The following is a 19,752-nucleotide window of genomic DNA, read 5'->3' as shown; positions in this document are numbered from 1 at the left end:
AACAACATTCTCTTTGATGAACAGGATAGGTTTACTAAAGGAATACTGTGTTTTAGCATTTTACTTACTTATTACAACAAGGTGACAAAAGTAATGGACAAAAGAGGTGCACATAGTGATATATTTAAATTTTGCAAATGATTAGATCTGATAGATTGCCACATGGCAAGCTGTTAAGTTAAGTAAAGTGGAGTGCATGGGGGTTGGATACCAGATTAGTGCACTAGATTGGAGATTGGATTATCACCAAGTTCTGTATGGGAGAGTAATATCTTAGAAGAGGAAAGTCTCTAGCAGTGTGTCCAAAGCATCTGTTGATGTTTATGTTAGTGATATTGGGAAAGGACTGAATAGTGATATGCAATTATTTGTAGATGATGCAAAATTGGGAAGAATTATGAGAACTAGAGCAGATGTTGTGGCTCTTTCCCATTTACACTGTCTATTCCAGTCCTTGTGTAAATGAGAAAGAGTGTTAAATGTTACATGTTACCTGTTAAATGTTACAATGTGTATGGTTTTGATATTTATTATTATTATTATTACATGACACCTCCATGGAGTCCAAAGACTCATCAAGGGAGGGTAACTACTCTACAACTCTCTGTCTCCACCACTCAAATCCTCCAACTACAACAAATCAAAACTACCATCATCATCTACACGAATGGTATCTACCACCCACCACCACTAGTATTTTCACAGACAATCACAAACATTCATGACTACGGCAGGATTCGGACCTGCAGCCTTTTGGCGGGAGAGCGGATATGCTAACTCAGCCAACCAGGCCGGCATTTAGGGAGCAAAGATGGGATGCAGAGTATACAGTTCATGGGTATATCTTAGAGCATTGGTTCCCAACCAGTGGTACACATACCCCCTGGGGATACGTGCCGGGCTGTTCAGGGGTACACAAAAAATAATCAGTAATGGCAGAAAAACGGATTTAAGACTGTATCTTGCATCTTTTGAGGCACTGAACAAAAGTGTCAGTATTTAAAAACAGCTATTTTAAAACAAGGGGTACAATTTATAGAAATGGGTTTAAAAGGGGTATACAAGTGGAAAAAGGTGGGAACCACTGCTTTAGAGGAAGGTGAGGAGTTAAAGATCTGGGAGTGATTGTGAATAAGGACTTAAAATTTCAGAAACAACAGCAAAATTTTTGAGGACACTGGATTATGGCAGTGAAGCAGAGGAGAACAATGTGTCGAAGTAAGATGAGATTCCATTGTACATAAGGCTTCGATCAGGCCACACATGAATTACTGTATGCAGATCTGGTCACCTGGTTTTCAAAAGACGAAGAGATAGAAGAGTGTAGAGGTGATTGACAGTTGTTTCTAGTCGCTGGTATATTTGAGTATGAAGAAAGACTGAGGAAATACAATATGCAGTCTAATGGATAGGAGAAGAAGGTGGAAGGAATATGACTGAGATCTATAAGTTGATGATGAGTAATTACCAGATGAATGGGAATGACTCATTTCACTGATTAGGTAGGAAGACACTAGGGGCCATCTATGTGAGTAGGAGGGGTGGGGGGGTAGGAGTTGCTTTTCAATGGCAAGTGAATGAGATGCATTACCTGAGAGTATAATGAGTGTGGGAATAGTGAACGCATGGAAGCCAGTATACAGACAAAAAATACTAGTTTTGGTGGTGGTGGGCAGTAGATGACATTGATGTAGATGATTGGTAGTAGAGGTTCAGTGTAGTGGTGGAGATAGAGAGTTGTACAGCAGGTGTCCTCCAGTAATGAGTCTTCGGACTCCTTAGAGATGTCACGAATAATAATAATATGATAAGTTATACGTGTGTGACCATATAGTAATCATCATAGATTCGAGGGGATGTTTCCATGGTACATTTTATTTCATGTAAACTTTAACTGTCAACAACAATTTGTCTCGTAATTTATCACAAAGGGTTATACCAGTGGCAAATGTATTATTTATGCAATTGTTGAAAATGACATTCATTTCCACAAATACCAAAAAGGAAAATGCATTAATTAAAAAAAGTTTAATTAGTGTATTTACTTAGGATTAGTAGTTGGTAGAAATACTTCATTCAGTTAAAATACAGAAAGGATTTATGTATGATCAATTTGCAATATTAATATGGCTCTGAACTGCTTTTTGTGAATAGTAAAACCATCAAGGAACTGTTTTCATTTAATATATGATGTATTGTTTTCTTTAGTGAATACTGGAATTATGTAATGTTGTCTATTTTAACATATGTATACATGTATAACAGTTAATAGGAGTTTAATATATATCATGCTTTCATGAAGAGGAAAGTATTTCACAAGGACATTGATGCATACACTACATTAACACAAACCTTACCCTTTATACTCACCCTCATGCCTTGAAAACGAGAAAGAGCTCGTAAAGGACGCAAAGCTCGAAGAGTGCGCATAGTCTTGAATGCTTGGATCTTCCCGGCACCTAATGTATCGGCTATAAGATTGACCACAGACACCTGGTAGAGCAAGAAGGAATATTACTTACTGAGGGATGGGACAGTTAGTGGATGATGAATTCATGGAACAGGAGGGGAATAAGAAGAATATTGATAAGCAACAATGGCTTGACCTGCACGAGATCACTTGGTATCTATAAAGTGAGATGCTTTTGCAGCTGAAGATGATTATTAACATTATCCCTCAAAGACATTTTGTGATAAATTAAAACTAAAGCAGAATAAAAATAATATTTTATATAAACAAAAATAATAGTACCCTAACAGGATATAAAAGTAGGAAACGAACTGTAACTGATGGATGTTAAATTTTTTTTTGAAAGTGCAGATAAACTATATTTTAATTTTATTTTATCTTTTCATGTATGCTTTTACAGCCAGTGTCTGTATTTAACAAAAAAAATACCAGATGTGTATTTTTGCACTTTCTAAATGCCATACAACCAGACCTTTTAGCAAATTAGTTTTAAATGGTGCACTGGATTAATACAATAATTAAAATAGTTTGCCATTTTCTGAGTAGAAGGATTTATATTATTGCTACTATAATTTGCTAATCTTCACAGCTATTAATTACTATTATTATGAAGTCATAAGGCTCATTATTCCAGATCCATCCTATTCAGCATCAGTCAACCCACACATTAATCTAATTCACTGTCTGTATTTACTATTTCTTAAAAGTAAATTATCCACTTCTCACTTCTTTCTTCACCATGTCATTATACTTACAGGCTTTCTCTCGTTATTCTGTTTTTCTACTATATGGATATCTGATATATTCAGCAAGTAAAATCTCATCAACTTTTTAAATTTTTATTATATCATCTCTTTTCCCCAAATCTGTAAGCTCCAAAGAGTACATTCTCTCAATTACCCTCATAACCAACAGTTAGAAAATAATACATAACATTGGATACCCTAATCTAGTAAATAACATACCACTGTGTTATGTCTTGGTCTTACTCTGTTATTATTAGTTATATTATTTACTTATCCTACTTATTCTCAGCTATTCCACTGCCGACAAATTTATATTCTTTTAGGTCGACTGCACCAGCCGGCAACTGAATTCTGACACACAATTTAAAACTACTGAAAAACAATATAGGGATCAAGTGGTTTGCAGTCGTGGTCCCCCTTTCTTAGTTGCTAATGGATTCCCCTATTACTTATGCATGGTCCGAAATTTAACAAGTGGTAACTCAATTCTCAGAACAATGACAGACTCATGAGGTTTGAATTAAAGAAATACATTTATTTAGACAAATACATATAAACACTTTAGTTTAGAAATTCCAGTTCTAAAGAGTCTGAACTCCCCCCCCCCCCCCCTTAAGTTAACATATCCAAAAGGTTTACTCTAAAATCTTATTCTAGCGATCTCATACTCTTCTTTGTGTAACCACGTTCAGGCTCAATTAATTCTTACAGAACTGCTCAGTTCACATATATAGGAATAACACATATACACAGATACATTCTACAATCCTAGTATGGATAACAGAGGTTCTTTATCTTGCAAATTTCACATGGGCCATTATTCTCTCTTATGCTCGGGCTTTGTCCTCCCCCAAAATTCAGTTAACATTCAAATTTAAATTTAACATAATGATATAAATGTTTCTTCCAACATAAACAGTTTGAAATTTTGGTTCCCAGCTCAGCTTAAGCTTAGGGTGTCACTTGCTCTTTAGACGTAGACAGAAATGTCCAAAAGAAACAGTTCTTCAGATACAAAATGGAAGTTGACTATATGGATCTCCTTAACCCTCTGGTTCCAATACTCTCTTTGGTTATTATTCAATTTTAATACAAAAACTTGCATCTTACCGTTCTTGCCTTTCTGGTAGTTGTTAGGACTTCCTTAGTTAGACTTCCGGGTTTCCTCACCGTATATTTCTTATGGCATCTGCGACACACTTTCATTCTTTTTGAAGGGAACACCTCTTCACTGATTTATACATTGGCATTGGTTAACCAACGGCTCTTTTCTGGAACTCTGGCCGCATTCCTCAGTTGTGGATACAGTCGACACGGCACAAACAGCAACGGGAGAATGTTGCTGAGTATGGCAGAAAGCTTCACAGCTATCCAGCACTTGAATCAGGAACCAGGAACATAAGAGACCGGTTGATAACTAATGTGGCTTGATGGATATCAGTCCCATGGACTCCGATCCCTTCATCGCTATGAAATAGTCTTATATTAAAGGTTAGCGAGCACCTGGCTCACCCTATTTAGGGCTGTATGGAGGCACCTGAACTGATAAGCAGAGCTGCTTTCGGACGCTTATGTTTCCACCTATCATGTTCGTCATAGTTAGATGACTCTTGAATGAGTTGATTGGGATGAACAGCTGCTTTGGCAAAATAAGCAGTGGCACTATTAATTTGAGGTGCCTTACCAGGCTTGAGAATAAGGAATATATCAGCTTGTTTCCATCTTGAGGAGAAATAATTTAATCTCAGCATTGCATTAATAATGGCTACTAAATGTATGACAGCTTTGTGTGGGAGGGCTTTAATTGTTTTGTTGGTAATTTCATCTGGACCAGGGGCTTTTTTGTTTTTAAGCTTCCTAATGATTGAATAGACCTCTTTAGGTGAGGTGGGACAGATATTTTCACGGGTACAAGGTTGCTGAAGCGTGGAGCGTACTCGACGGTGTATTTTCTCTATGAAGACCAGATCCGCATGCGCATAATTAGGATGGCACTGAAGTTGGAGAGCGTCAGCGAAAGCTTCTGCTTTTTCATTATCTCTGTAAACAAGACCTCTTTCTCCGTGAATGGGCTGGATGTTAGAGCGATCCGTACGGAGAGCTTTAGTCAATTTCCACAGAGAATTATCTTCAGTTTTGAGAGAATAGAGTTTTCTTTCCCATTGCTGGTTCCTGTGATCTTTTAATGCATAATGGACTAGGTTGGATGCTCTATTTAGTTCTCGACGGTCTTGCGGAGATAGAGTGTTGTGATAGTGGCGTCTGAGTCTATTTTTGTTCCTTATCAGAGCAAGGATTTCTTCAGGAAGTAAGTTTACTTGAGCTGGTGTGGAAATAGAACAAGCTGCAGATAAGCCAGAATGTATTTTACATTCAAGATTGCTGACTGCCACGTCAATTTCTTCACGGGAGGAGATAGTAGGTACTGAGTCTATGATAGTGTTCATTTTACCCTTGAATTTTGCAAAGTTAGTGTGGGATTGGCTGGGAATGAGCTCAGGCTCCCCTGAGCTTAAAAGTACTGGATTGTGATCTGAGCTGAGCTCGTCAACCTCTTGAAGTTGGAATTGATGAGAAATGTTGTTAAATATAGCAATATCCAAAACATCAGGTCTGCCGATCACTCCGTAATGTGTTGGCTCGATCGGGCCTGCAGTAACAATATTTCTCTTCAAGGCAAAATTGTAGAGGATCATTCCGTTGTTGTTAAAACTCTAGCTGTTCCATAAAGGATGCTTGGAATTGAGATCTCCTGCTACAATTGTTGCTTCATTTGTATCTAGTAGCTGAGAGAGATCAGAGGAGAGAAGAGGTTTGCCAGGTGGGGTTGTATACAGAATAAATCTTTAAGCTGCCTGCATTGTTGGTATGAATTTCTATGCCTGTCTGCTCGAGGTTAGATGTATTAGTCTTCTTAATCTCATTATAGCGGATGTTTCTTCTGACAAAGATGGCAGTGCCTCCACCTCTGGCATGGAGTCTGTCATTTCTAAGTAACGAGTAGTTTCTGAGTTTTGGATTATCACAGGGAAATAGGTGAGTCTCGTTAATGAGGAGAATATCAATTTATAAATGATCTGTAAGTTCCTGTAATTCCAAAATTTTGTTGTCGAGACCATTTGCATTCCAGAATACTATCTGCATAGAATTTGATGTTGAAGCCGGATTAGTCATTAATCATGGAGAAGATGACGAGTATTCCTAAGGAATTTGTTGGTGTCAGCCTGGCTTGGATTTGTTTTGCTGAAGGCCATTAGCATCTCCCCTAGTGAGGCAGCGAGAATTGCTGAGGAGTTTTGACTGCTAGTTGCAGGGAGTACCTCGGTGTTACACGAGGAAACCACAGAAGCATAAGATTTATCTGGTATAACTTTTCGCGCTTTGATTTCAGGCACAGATCTCACGATATTTTTCTGAATGGGCTGGACTAACTCCTGTCTAGGCTTTTGAAGGTTGGATGGGTGGAGAGAACAACCCTTGTAATTGGCAGGATGTGGGGCCACTGCAGTTCACACATTTAGCAGGTGTGGTCTTTGGCTTGACGCAAGTGTGCGAGGGATGGTTGCCACCGCACTTTACACACTTGTAATTTGCTCTGCATAACATTTGCGCATGCCCATATTTTTGGCAGTGATGGCATTGACCAGCCGATGCCTTTCTTCTCAGTGGCTCGGTCTTGATGACCAAGTTGCAGACTATTCTAAATCGTAAATTTCTCTCTGATCTTTACTGATCTCCACTAAGACCAGAGGCATAGGGCACTTGTCTGCTCGATACATGCGAGAAATCTTGATCAGCTCCAAGCCTTGTGATCTGAGGTCAGTAGCTATAAGAGACCGGTTGAATCACGCACTGAAAACTATATAGTAAATGTGAGTGCCCTCTCATGGTGACTACGTCATGCTCATAGCGGCAGCCGATTGGTCACCGCAACTCCGAACTGTTTTTGACATGGCTTAATACTTATATTATCTTACATACATCTTTCAGCATTTATACATAATTTTCCTTTGTTAAATAATCCACAAACATTATCTATTTAAATTACGGGTTTCTCAAAAATCACTTAATATCTACAAAAAAAATAGTTAGACATAATTCTGAGTTACCAAAATGCACATTTTCTTCTGGAGGCATAAGCATGTCCATATCCATGGTTTTTAACGTTACCTTATGTTGGGTCGGAAATAGGATGACTCATCAAAAGTGAATTAGCACTTTTTCTGACACAACAACTGCAACTTGCTGTTTTGTTTACAATATATTTTATAAATTTCAGTTCCTAGTAATGTAGATTGCATTTCAGAGTACCAAACTGAACTGGTTGTGTTTACAAAAGGGAAGTGACACCTGGATCATTCTATATAATTTCCCCTAATTTTCCCATCAGCTTCAAACTGAATATATTTTTAAAAATCACTCACAATATCATTAACACATAAATTCGATCTTATATCCTAGACCTAACATCTTAATCATTATGGAAGTACAATAATGTTTTAGCAGCAGCTTATATGGCATTTTTTAAGCACCTTATGTGGTTGCTGATATTTAAGTTGCAGCAATGGATTTAGATGCCACGTTAGAGAACTGGATTCAGGATTGGCTATCAGATAGGTATCAGAGAGTTGTGTATGAGGGAGCAGTATCAAGGAAGCAGAAGGTAGAAGTGGGGGTCCTACAGGGATCAGTACTGGTACCTCTATTGTTTAACCTTTATATCAATGACACTGTCAGTGGATTGCAGGAGGATATTAATCAGTTTGCAGAAGATGTGAAGCTGGGAACGATTATTAGTAATAGTGCAGATGTGGTAACCCTGCAATAGGATGTGTCAATAAACTGGAGAGAAGGACAAATTAACGGGGATATCAGTTTAATTCAGTTAAATGTAAAGTCACGAATTTTGGGATACATCGATGGGAGGCTGTATACTTTGCTGGAGGAATTGTACTGGAAGAAGTATAGATCCTATGGTACAGTACAGGAGTCAAGGGATCTAGGGGTGATGATTGATAGAAACCTGAAATTCAGGGAATATGTTGCAAAGGTGGTGAAGGTAACCAAGAGGATTGCAGAAATACTGAGAAGGATGCTGACCTTCAGAGAAAAAAGAGTTGTTATTTCATTGCATAAAGCCTCGATCAGACCACACTTGGACTATTGTGCTCAGATTTCATCCCCAGGATTTGAAGGAGATAAATTAACCGTGGAAAGAGTGCAGAGGAAGATAACAAAGATGATATCAGGACTGGACAATGTTAGTGATGAAGACAGGCTGAGGTAAAGTGGAATGTAGAGTTTGGTATATAGAAGAAGGAGCAGTGATATGATTGAGACTTTTCAGCTGTTGAGAGATAGTTACAGGATTGACACTGGGAAGTTCTTGCATTTGGCAGAACAGGGGGAAGTAGTGAAGATGAGGGGCCATCCCTAGAAGTTATGAATGAAAGTTGTGAGCAAGAGGGTAAAGAGTGTTTTTTTTGCATGGAGGGTGGCTGAACTATGGAATGCATTGCCTGATAGAGTGGTGAGAGAACAAATCATCAACGAGTTCAAGGAGTGGTATGATACACTTTGTGTTTTCTAGGGTGAGCCTCTCACGATGAGTTTTGTGATGGAAGCTTGAATCATAATCATCATCATCATCATGATATTATTATTTTACTCTCCTACATTGACAAACTGACATTGACAAATCAGCAAAGCTAAAGTTTAAAAAGGTGTACAGGAGTTATTATTATTGTACAGGAACCTCTGTGGAGTCCATAAACTCATGAAGGAAGATCTACACTATTCATGCAATATCTCTAATATCTATCCTTGAATGCATTCATTGACAAAGCACTTTCAAGCAGACCCTGGAAACCCATTGCACTCATTCATTACTCTTCTAGCAAATTTAAGATGTATGGTTATATGTCAGCAAATCCCATCACCTTTTATTGACATCAAGGTTATTTATTTCCTCAAAATACCTCCTGCTCATTCACAATTAAGTCATCTGTTATGTACTCTAGTCCTAACACTCTTGCCACCAAACTCTTATTTAAAATCCAGAGACAATCCTTGTTTTCTCTCAGCTCCTGAGTTCTAAAAAGTTTCTTCTGTCTCAATCCTGTAAAACCTTCTTAGTAACTTAAAATGTTTTTTCTGTCATATACCTTCTTTTCTGTCAATAGATGTCTGAAACTCACAAATTCTCAATCTAGCATCATAAGGGGCATTGCAAAAACCACTCACCATGGTCACTTGACTCTGGATTCCCCTCCACTCTCAAAAACCGTGTTCCCTCCATCACATACTGTTTTAAGTAATTATCTCTTAGCAAGTGAATAAATTCCATTTCCCTCCCATCATGTGAACTTTCCTCGTTTCCACTCCTAACCCAGGTATACTTTTTCCATAATAAGTATACAACCTGCTTCTGTTACACTAATTTGCTGATTCTTGTCTTCCACATCTTCTCTTTCATCCCTTGTCCTATACTATAGCAACAAACTATATATTCTGTTCTATTGGCTTCTATCTCACATGGATTGCCTCAAATGACTGCCATCTACACCAGTCTTCCTGATTTAATTTTTTCAGCTGTAATTCATCTACTATCAAGAGTATCCTCCCCATTTACATTTACACCTTGTATTGAGTGCCCGATTTAGTTTGGTCACATAAGTAACTAGATTCTGTGTTTTTATGGTCATTCTCACACTCACTTGCCTCGTAAATATCCACATATACACACACCGTCAATAACAGTTCTTCCACTTTTATACTTCCACATGCTCAGTGAACAAAGTTTTCTTGAGGCATTTAACTTTAGATGAATTTAAATGCAATCCGTCAGCATCACACAAGTTTCCGTTACATTTAATCTGGGTATGCCGATGTACACCTACACATTGACTCATTTGCAATCATTTAGCTCTTCTTTAATTCAACTGTGGCAGATTCACAGTCTTTATCTTCTCATGCTTCTTTTTTAGCTTCTTCCATTAACTGTTTCATATGTTCCTTTATACAATATTTTTCACCTTTCAAGTTTTTAGTGTCTGTCAAAATAATTGATTCTTTTATTTTACTTCTCTGCATGCTGACAACTTCACTAATATCATTAAATTAGAGAAACAAAGACATGAGAAACAAGATTTAGTCATGTTCCCATTAAATACTCCTCTTACAATCATGATAAAAAAAATTCTCCCCATTATCCTTCTCTTGCTTTGTCACATGTTCCTTTTTCTTATCTCACCTATTTTTATTTATTTTTTCTTTCTTCAGCTCCTTCAATCTCCTGACATTACTGCAATCATTTGATTTCACACACTGTAATGTGAACATCTCCACATAAGCATGCTATTTCTTTATGAGGGCTTCATTCTCTTGATCATCAACACTACACCTTCATCAACAATCTCCGCTGCACTACCGCATGTTTTACTCTCTCGCACAGTACTCGCTTGTGTTTCCTGCATGTTTATTCACTAGTTTACACTTTCCTTCCAAAAAACTTTCACCTTTTGCAATGAATACATTTCACACACACTACACTCATATTTTAAATCTCATATTAAACTCTTATTACAAAGACAAATTCTGTCATTTCCTTTATGAAGCGATACAATATTGCCTTCTCTCCACTCCTTTAGAACTTGATCCAGTGTAAGACTCCTATTAAACAAATATGTCAAAGCATATGTCAACTTCCTGGCACATGCCTTCAAAATATGCAGTGATATATCATCAAGTCCCACAGCTCTTATTAATATCAAGTTTGCTTAATTCCCCATATACTTCTTCCTCACTCACAGTCAGTCTCTCCTCCTCATCCATTTCCATTGCTCTCAAACTCTCCATGATGTCACATTCACAAGGATGTGTAAGACATTCATGAACTGGTCATTAAATATCTCATCTATATGATCCACAGCAGTTGTCCTTATACCATTTTCTCCAGTCAATGCCCTACCATAAACATCCATTCTTTGCTGGCTACATATCTAAAAAACACCGTGGGATTTTTTTTTTGGGCTTCATTATGAACTGTAGCTAATACTTAACTTTTGCTAACCTTACCAACCGAGTCACCCTCCTTGCCTGTTCTTTGTATTCCTCATGGAACTGATTATTGCCACCCGTCTTATGTTGCCTCCATAATGCCTTTTTCCTCTGTATTTATCCATTTCACACCTACCTTATTTAACCTTCTGACCTTCAGCATACATTTAGATATTGCTTCTACTAGATAATTCTTGAATATCACCCAAGCAGCATTGATCTCCTTTTAACCTGACTCCTCATTCCATGCTTCACCTGGAAACTGTCTCCTGAGCTCCTCATAATCAGCCTTTTAGATCTAAATATACCCTTTTCTCACAGAAGTCTTCACTCTGCTGACAGGCACCCAGGTAATCACTTCATGGTCACTCTGACCAACTGCAGGGTGATTCAACACCTCATTTGTAATTACATCTTCTGATGAGATGATCAAATCCAAGACCGTGAATTCTTGTGTGCCCTCTGTTACATGCTGTCTAAGGTAGTTGTCCCCCGAATGCATTTTCATTACTTACAGTTGCAATCTCACCATCCCAGTCTATATTGCCATAATTAAAAATCACCTATAATGATCATCGTTTTCTTATTTGTTTGACTGATTTGATTATACCTTTCATAGTCACTACCATTCACATTACCAGGCCTTATAACAACATCTGACTAAGTATTTCATTCTATTTACCTCTGTCTCACACCATACTGGCTCTATTACCTTCTTGCATCTCTACTTTATATGGACATAACTCTTTCTCTATCTTCAATAGCACTCCCCTTACCTTTTTACATTTTCATGAAACATATCAAATCCTTCCATCTTTATTCCTGCCAGGATGTCATCCTCATCCAACTATGCCTCACCTATTCCAACAATTCTTGGGTGAACAGACTCAATTAATGCAACCATTTCATTTGCTTTGTTTCTTACACTCCTAGCATTTGTATACAAATAAAGCTGCATTCCTGGATTTATAGCTAGTTCCACTGATACCACTTATTTGATGTGACTTCTCCATGCTTAACTTGAGCCATTTCTTTTTCTTCTTATTCATCTTAGAACCTTCTTCAAATCCAACTGTTTTCCCTTGATCCCAAGTCATTCCTTTCCTTTTTTGTTTACACACGCACAAACCTACACAACAGTAGGTTTTCACATCCTGTTGGAGCATTAACCTTTCTCATGCTGTGTTCCCCTGTCCACCCTGAGCCTTCCTGTTTCCCTGTCTGTCTTGCACACCTGTTCTCTCATTCTCTATACTCATACTACTCACTTCTTCATCCATAAGCACCTCTTCAATCTCTCCTGTCTTACTCTCCCATTCTTCCACATCACTTCCCACTTTATCAGATTCATTCTTTGCACTCACTTCTCTACCTTCCTGATTCACACCATAATCATTCAAATGCAGTCCATTACTTTTATACAGTTCACTTCATCCTTCAAACTCATTCCACACATTAATAAACTGCAATCCTTTCTCCTCGCACATATCTGGTAACATATCATTCATAATCCTTGCTCTCCACCTCATTTCACCACTGTCATAACTGAGCAACATGCTTACTACTTTCCTATCACTATTACCTTTTATCCATTTCAACAACATCCTGATATCCAATCTGAGGAAGGAGGTGATATGATAGAGACATTTAAGTTAGTGAGAGGATTTTATCTGATTAATCCAGGCGGGTTTATAAAAAGAGAAGAAGGCAAGAGGGGAAAAACCAGAGGCCATTCCTGAAAGTAATGTAAGAGTGTGATGAAGAAGGGTGTGAGAAATAGATTTTTTACATGGAGAATTGTCAGTGAATGGAACACATTACCTGAATATATTGTTAATGAAAGGAATGTTAAGGATTTTAAGATTTGGTATGATAAATTTGTTGTCAGTTGAATGAACCTCCCATGATGAGTCTGCCAACTGCATGGAGGGTGCAATAATAATAATAATTATTATTTTACTTTAGAGAAGATCTGAAAAAACTTTCACTGTAAACCAGTGAGATATGATATTAGTTTGGCTTTGAGAGGTATAAATTTCGAACATGTAGGTTTGAAAAGATGGCAAGATATTTTATTTTGGTGTAAATGCCCTGAAAGAAGTGTAGTATGTAGGAGATTGACACATTTATTGGGTAGACTAAAGAATAGTACAGTCAACAACACAGCAGATCAGAGTGCAGTTGAGAAGAATTGCTGCTAAGCCATTCTATTATGTAAGGTCCCAAATGCATGACATCGCTAGATTAGCATGCAAATGGTTACTGTAATATCAGATATGAGAACAGATTGAGGCAATGTATATTTGAGCTAGGGAGATAGGAGGATTACTGGCAATGAGATCTCATACACTATATTGTTTAACCTAGTGTATGAGAGTACTGTTGTTGGTGGAAGATTGAGAAGAAGGATGAAATTTCTTAATTCTGGACTTGGATTTTTCAGATTGTATGTTTAGAAGTAGAATAGTCAGTGAGTAACTAGTCGATGCATGTCTATTAACAGATTAAGAAGTTAATCTAGGTAAATTACTGATGCAATTCTGATGAACAATTTAGAAAATCTGTAAACAATGCATGCAAAAACTGAATGTCTATGTGAAAGAAAATGAACATGTTATGAGTCTTTAATTAAATTAATTGCTCTCTCTTCTGTATTGAATGAATTTTTTTTTTTTTTTTTTTTTTTGGGAGGAAGAGGGAGATATTTCAAGAGCATCATTCCCACAGATGTGAAAACAGTGTTCCATCAATAGTTTCATGATTTTTATAGTTAGTTAATAATTACTAGTTAATTAATAATTATTCAGAGGTAAAGTTCAATCTGTTTAGCCTATTAGTTTAATTGATTACATATGACAGACTTGGAAGTATTACCATATTTCTTGTGTTTGTTTTTACAAAAGATCAATGGATAAAAATGTGCATTTTCACCTTCCTTTAAATTGTTTATGAAAATAAAAATAGAGAATAATGGTGATTCCAGTTTTTGTCCTTTAAAGTCTAGCCGCCTCATTTAAACTACAAAAAAGAAAGCGAAAATCACTTTGGGAGAATTCACCCCTCCCCTCTGTTCTGATATATTACTGTGCCTTTTAGGAAACTGAATTTCATTTCTCTCTTTCTCTCTCTCTCTCTCTGTGCAAATTTAAAAGGAGAGGAAGGAGAAAACATTAACGAGCAAAACTTGCATAGTTTCATTTACTTCAGCTACATCAGCATCCCACAATATGATTAACATCTGTTTTGTGGAGAATTCTGAGTCCTAAAATAATTTCATTAAATATCAACACAAGAATTTTACAAGTGCCAGCATTTATGATAGCAATATACAAGAGCAATACCATAGGATATTTGCAAAAATCTAGAAAAAATGCTGATTGGTGTGTGTGTATATATATTGAAACTAGTGAGATATAATGTGCTGATATGTGTAACTCTTATTTACACACTGTCACATACTCCAGATTATAAGACTAATGTGTATATAATTAATTTAATTATTCACAATTTACTGTAATATAGGCTTCATAGACCAGAACTTCTCCCTTTTCATCTTATCTTTTAAGTACCTCTTTTAACACTTTGATTACTGGCACCATCTACTTACTCTCATTCCCTCCAGCCGTGACATTGCACGAAGGGGTCGGAGGGCTCGAAGGGTTCGCATAGTTTTAAAGGCAGGAATGTTCTGATAGCCTATTAATCCCACTGCCAGATTAAACATGGAAACCTGTGATGCAGGCAGTTCATCGGAAAGGTAAAGGAATCCAGATAAGGATGATGCATTAGAAGGAAATAAAAATATAATTACTAAATGACAAAATAATAATTAGAATGCAATCATATAAAATTATAAACAATTAGCAGTAACTGAAATTACATAAGAAAATAAAATATATTCAGTGTACATAAATGAACTATATAAATAAAGGGGCAAAATTGTATAAATCAGTAAAAATAAATACAAATTTCTCTTTATGGTAAAATAATTATAGGGTATATTAAAATAATTATAGGGTATATTAGGAAATACAAAACACTACAACTGGAAATCTCTTAACCCACCTAGTAATTTCTGACATATCATTATATCATAAAAATTATTTAAAATCTGATCTTGAACGTTTTCATATGATTTAGATAACTGATGTTAAATGCATGTTGGATATATGTACTGGGAAAATGTTAATTTTCCCTATCACTACATGTTTTGAGCTATTTGACAAGGAAAGGGAGGTGGAAGTACCTATTTTAATATCATGTCCAAACCTCCTATTATGATGTTTTCATCATTGTTAATCATTGTGGATTTAATTCCTCAGCTTAGCTAGTGAAAATTGAAAGTTCAAAATAAAAGGTGAACAACCTATTAAATTTACTTTCCCTTTATCAAAGATTATCTGGAAAGATTTCTAAGAAAGAGCCTTCAAAACGTTTTGAATATCTGAATGAGATGCAAGTGAATCCTGACAGCCACTATTCTTCTCTTCTGACTTTGTTTTGGTAGCACTGTAAGAATAATATATGGTGATGTATGTGTTAATTATCTACTCATCTGAATTTTATTAATGAAGAATCTTACTCTCTGAACTTAAATTGTACATATTTGGTCTAATGTATTAAAATTAAGAACTTTTATTGCTAAAAGACCATAAGATATAATGATAAAATATACAAACAGCCAACAAGTTTCACTAGCCACTGTCTAGCATTTTCAAGGCTGTACTGGTATGAAAACAAATGCATCAAGTTACATGTAAAACATACACTTTAGTAACTGCTAGGCCGTTACATTTGATAATTCGTGTTTGATGGTATGCATGTGTTCGAATGCTTCGGTCAGAATCCGGTACATGACCACGTGTTGTGTAGTTTTTTGCATATTGTAGTTCTGCTAAACTGAGAGAAATGATGAGATTTTTCCATATGTCTTTAAGAATAGCACCTTGATTTCTATTTAAATTATTGCCTGTGCATAGCACCACAGCTGCTTTTTTGAAAGTTCTGTGTCTGTAGTCATTCTGAATGTAAGGCATAGAACTGTTTTTCCAATCTATAACGTGATTTGATGTTGAGAAATGATGAGCTAAACCAGATGTGATGATTCTATTGTGATTGACATCCCCGACATGTTCCTTCTGTCTTATTTGAAAACTTCTAGAAGTCTGACCAATGTAAGAAAGGTCACATGTGCATGGAATTTCATATGCTCCAGGAAATTTGAAGAAAGGTACCTCATCTTTGGGTGATCTTAAGATTTGTCTAATCATGGTAGTTGGTTTAAAAACCACTCTGATGTTATGAGCTTTCAACATTCTCACCAATTTTGTGGAAATTGAATTAATATATGGAATGACAGCTGTGGACACATATTGGGACACTGTAACACGTTGTTGGAGGTTGTCTTTAAATAGCAATTTGTTTAAAATGTTAGAAGGGTATCCATTCAGAGATAGAGTGTTAGCTATTAGTGACAGTTCTCTCTCTCTCTCTCTCTTTGTACATCTGCTTCTTTCGAAATAGACCTTAATGCTCTATTACAGAGCATATGAATGATGCTGTGTTTTTGTGATCTATGATGGGTAGACGAATAATGTAAATATCTACCTGTATCTGTGGGTTTCTTGTAAATGGACAGTTGGATATTGTTATCTTCTCTCCTCACGAGGATGTCAAGAAAAGGTAGTTCTTTGTTCTTCTCCAGTTCCATAGTGAATTTGATCTTATTGTGTAGTGAATTGATTTTATTAAGAAACACGAGAAGGTTTTCCATGGTATCCTTCCAGATGATGAAAACGTCATCGATATCTCCACCAAATGAACAGTTTTGGTGAAATGGTGGAAAGAATATCCTTTTTAAGTTTTTCCATAAAAAGGCCTGCACATGGTGGAGACAGGGGGCTACCCATGGCTAGACCTTCCGTTTCTCAAAAAGATTTACAAGCGGCACATTAAATATTTCTATGTGTAAAGAATACAATTAGAAAATCACATTACTGAGAAACAAAAGTGACCACAAAATGAATATATAGTCAAACATAATCACATCAAGTGAGAGGACTATACCTATCGTCCTCTGCAAAATTTTAGATGGTAGTGATGAAAGGGAAAAGAGAGTGAAATTTATGGAAGAAATGTTGGACCCATATAGATCAATTGAGTTAAAAAATATTAGAGCCAATATATAAAAAAAGATAAATTTTACTGTATTTTAAAATTTTAATGTACAATTATTTTCACTATATCAATTGTTCAGAAAAAAACTGTGCATTAACTGTGCTGAATTTATTGCTATGTTGTTGAATTTATTGTTTACTCTTACTTTTTTACTTCTACATAAATTTCTACAATTTGTTTATTGTTGTTGATCCATATAGATTTATTCTTTACTTATTTTACTTGTACATAAATTTGTAATTAATTTACTTATATATAAATTTGTACAATTTGTTTATTGCTGTTGAATTTATTGCTATGAAATGGAAGAAAATTAGAAAACTAACAGATTACTTACAAAGACAATGATTCAACTATATATGTGATTATCTTCTCCCATAATCTCTTCTTTAGATAAGTAAATGGCGAAATGCTATTAATATTGTATTTGAAAAAAGTATACAGTATGATGCATTTTAAACAGACATCCATTTTTGCAAAAGTTTTTCTCTCTGAGAAATAATGAGATGAAAGAAATGTTAATACAGATTTAATCATTTAGGCAATATATATATATATATATATATATATATCCCGACACACACACACACACAGTATATACATTTTTCATCAGTGTTTTCAGCTATCTTCATCAAATTCACTTACTTAACAATGCTATATTTTCAGCTAAATAAATAGATTACTTACCAATAAAAGCATGTTTTTATGTGAATCCTGCCTATGAAAGTTTTTTATTTGTAAAGCTACAGTATATTTGTACCATGAGTGCACTAAAGATTTTTTCTATTTTATTAAGTTTATAATTTTTTCATATTTTTATTTCTTTTTTTTTACATAGCCCAGATACCCTTCTCTAGAATATTATCATTGTATCATATATGTAGGTTATGTTACTATATTATTACTATGTGATTATTGGCCTTTTGGATTTGCTACTGACTTTTTTTTTTGAATTTTTGAATCTTTTCTTGAATGAAACACAATGGTGGTACACAAGGTCAACTAAGCAAGCTGCATGAAGATCAAATGCCATTAACAACATAGATTTTTCTAAAATGGTTCAATGTTGTTGGTGTAATATGTATTCATGGTGAAATGTGAAAGTATGTGTTTGTGGAGAGACTGAACAGGAGATGAAATAAAGTATGGATTTGTAGAAAGTGTGATATTTTGTTAGACTGTGAGTTAATGAATGAGAAACAGAAATGGAAAAAAAGCTAGGGAGACTGAGGGAGTGAAAAATGTAACAATGAAGAAGAAAAAGGAAGTATAAATGAGGAAAGAGATGTAGTGTGTGGCAGAATGAGAGGTAGCAAGACTGTGAGCACAACAGAGAGTGAAATTACTGGAATGCAAGATTTGAAGAAAGGGTTATTCAAAAAAAAAAAATGAAATGAGGAATGTGTGGAGTGACATTAGATGGTTAGTGGAAACAAATGAAACAGTGTAAGAAAATGAAAGAAAATAAAAGAAAAAAGAGGTGACAAATGATTCAAAAGTACCAATGTATGGAGATTCTATTGTTAGAGGATTGGTTACTGAGAGAGAGAGAGAATTCATAAGACTTGCTATCCAGGAAGGAGAATGAACAAGATAATTCATGCTTTGAACATGAGGAGGAAACATGCAAGAGAATTAGTGGTGGTTGTGGGGAAAATAATTTAAGTGGACATAAGTAGAATTATGTAGAATCAGAAAGTTATTGAGGAGGGTGAAAGATAATAGTATAGAGGTAAAGGTTGTCAGAGTGTTGCCAAGGTAATACCCAAGGTAATCTCCATCTGATCTGAACTCATCAGTGATGAGTTCAGATGGAGAGCCACCATCATGAATGGTATGCTGGTAGAGTTGTGTGACAATGTATGGCATGTATTTGAAGGAAAAATGAAATACAAATGTTATGGATTGCATGAATAGCTTTGGGGTGAGTGAACTGAAGAAACTGTTGCTAGATGAACTACAGTGTGTGCGATGCAAGCAAGAGATCAGAAGTAAGAGGTTAAGCAAAAGATGATCAGGAGTTACAAAAGAGACTGAAGTGCTTGCCAATGGAAACAATAGTAGTGTAATATGAAGATAGAATGGGGATGTAAGAGGAACAGAGAAATGGGGTATCCTGGGTGAACAGGGAGACACGGCATAAGAAATAGTGGATTCTGGAAGTAGAAGTGAATGCATGTATGGTGATGATGAGCATACAAATGGAACATTCGAAATGTGAGTGGGCTAGTTAAGACTGAGTGGATATATATGGTAACCATAATAAAGGTTTTGGGCAAGGGCAGGTGTGGTGATAAAATC

The 19,752-nt window shown here is 35.9% G+C and overlaps 1 protein-coding gene across 1 annotated transcript in view; it reads right to left on the bottom strand.

Annotated features, from left to right (window-relative positions):
- Positions 1-19,752, bottom strand: part of LOC150099804 (sodium channel protein para-like) — a 1,646,355-nt gene that overhangs the window by 428,820 nt on the left and 1,197,783 nt on the right. Inside the window, exon 28 of the mRNA XM_090403494.1 lies at positions 2,371-2,493. Coding sequence (XP_090259620.1) covers positions 2,371-2,493 — 123 coding nt within the window. The remainder of the gene's footprint in view (positions 1-2,370; positions 2,494-19,752) is intronic.

This window comes from Typopeltis vanoorti, chromosome 14, assembly GCF_054136105.1.
Source record: "Typopeltis vanoorti isolate ZY-2024b chromosome 14, IOZ_Tvanoo_1.0, whole genome shotgun sequence".
Lineage (NCBI taxonomy): Eukaryota > Metazoa > Arthropoda > Arachnida > Uropygi > Thelyphonidae > Typopeltis > Typopeltis vanoorti.
The sequence above is the reverse complement of the archived record's forward strand: the minus strand, read 5'-3'. Positions and strand labels throughout refer to the sequence as shown.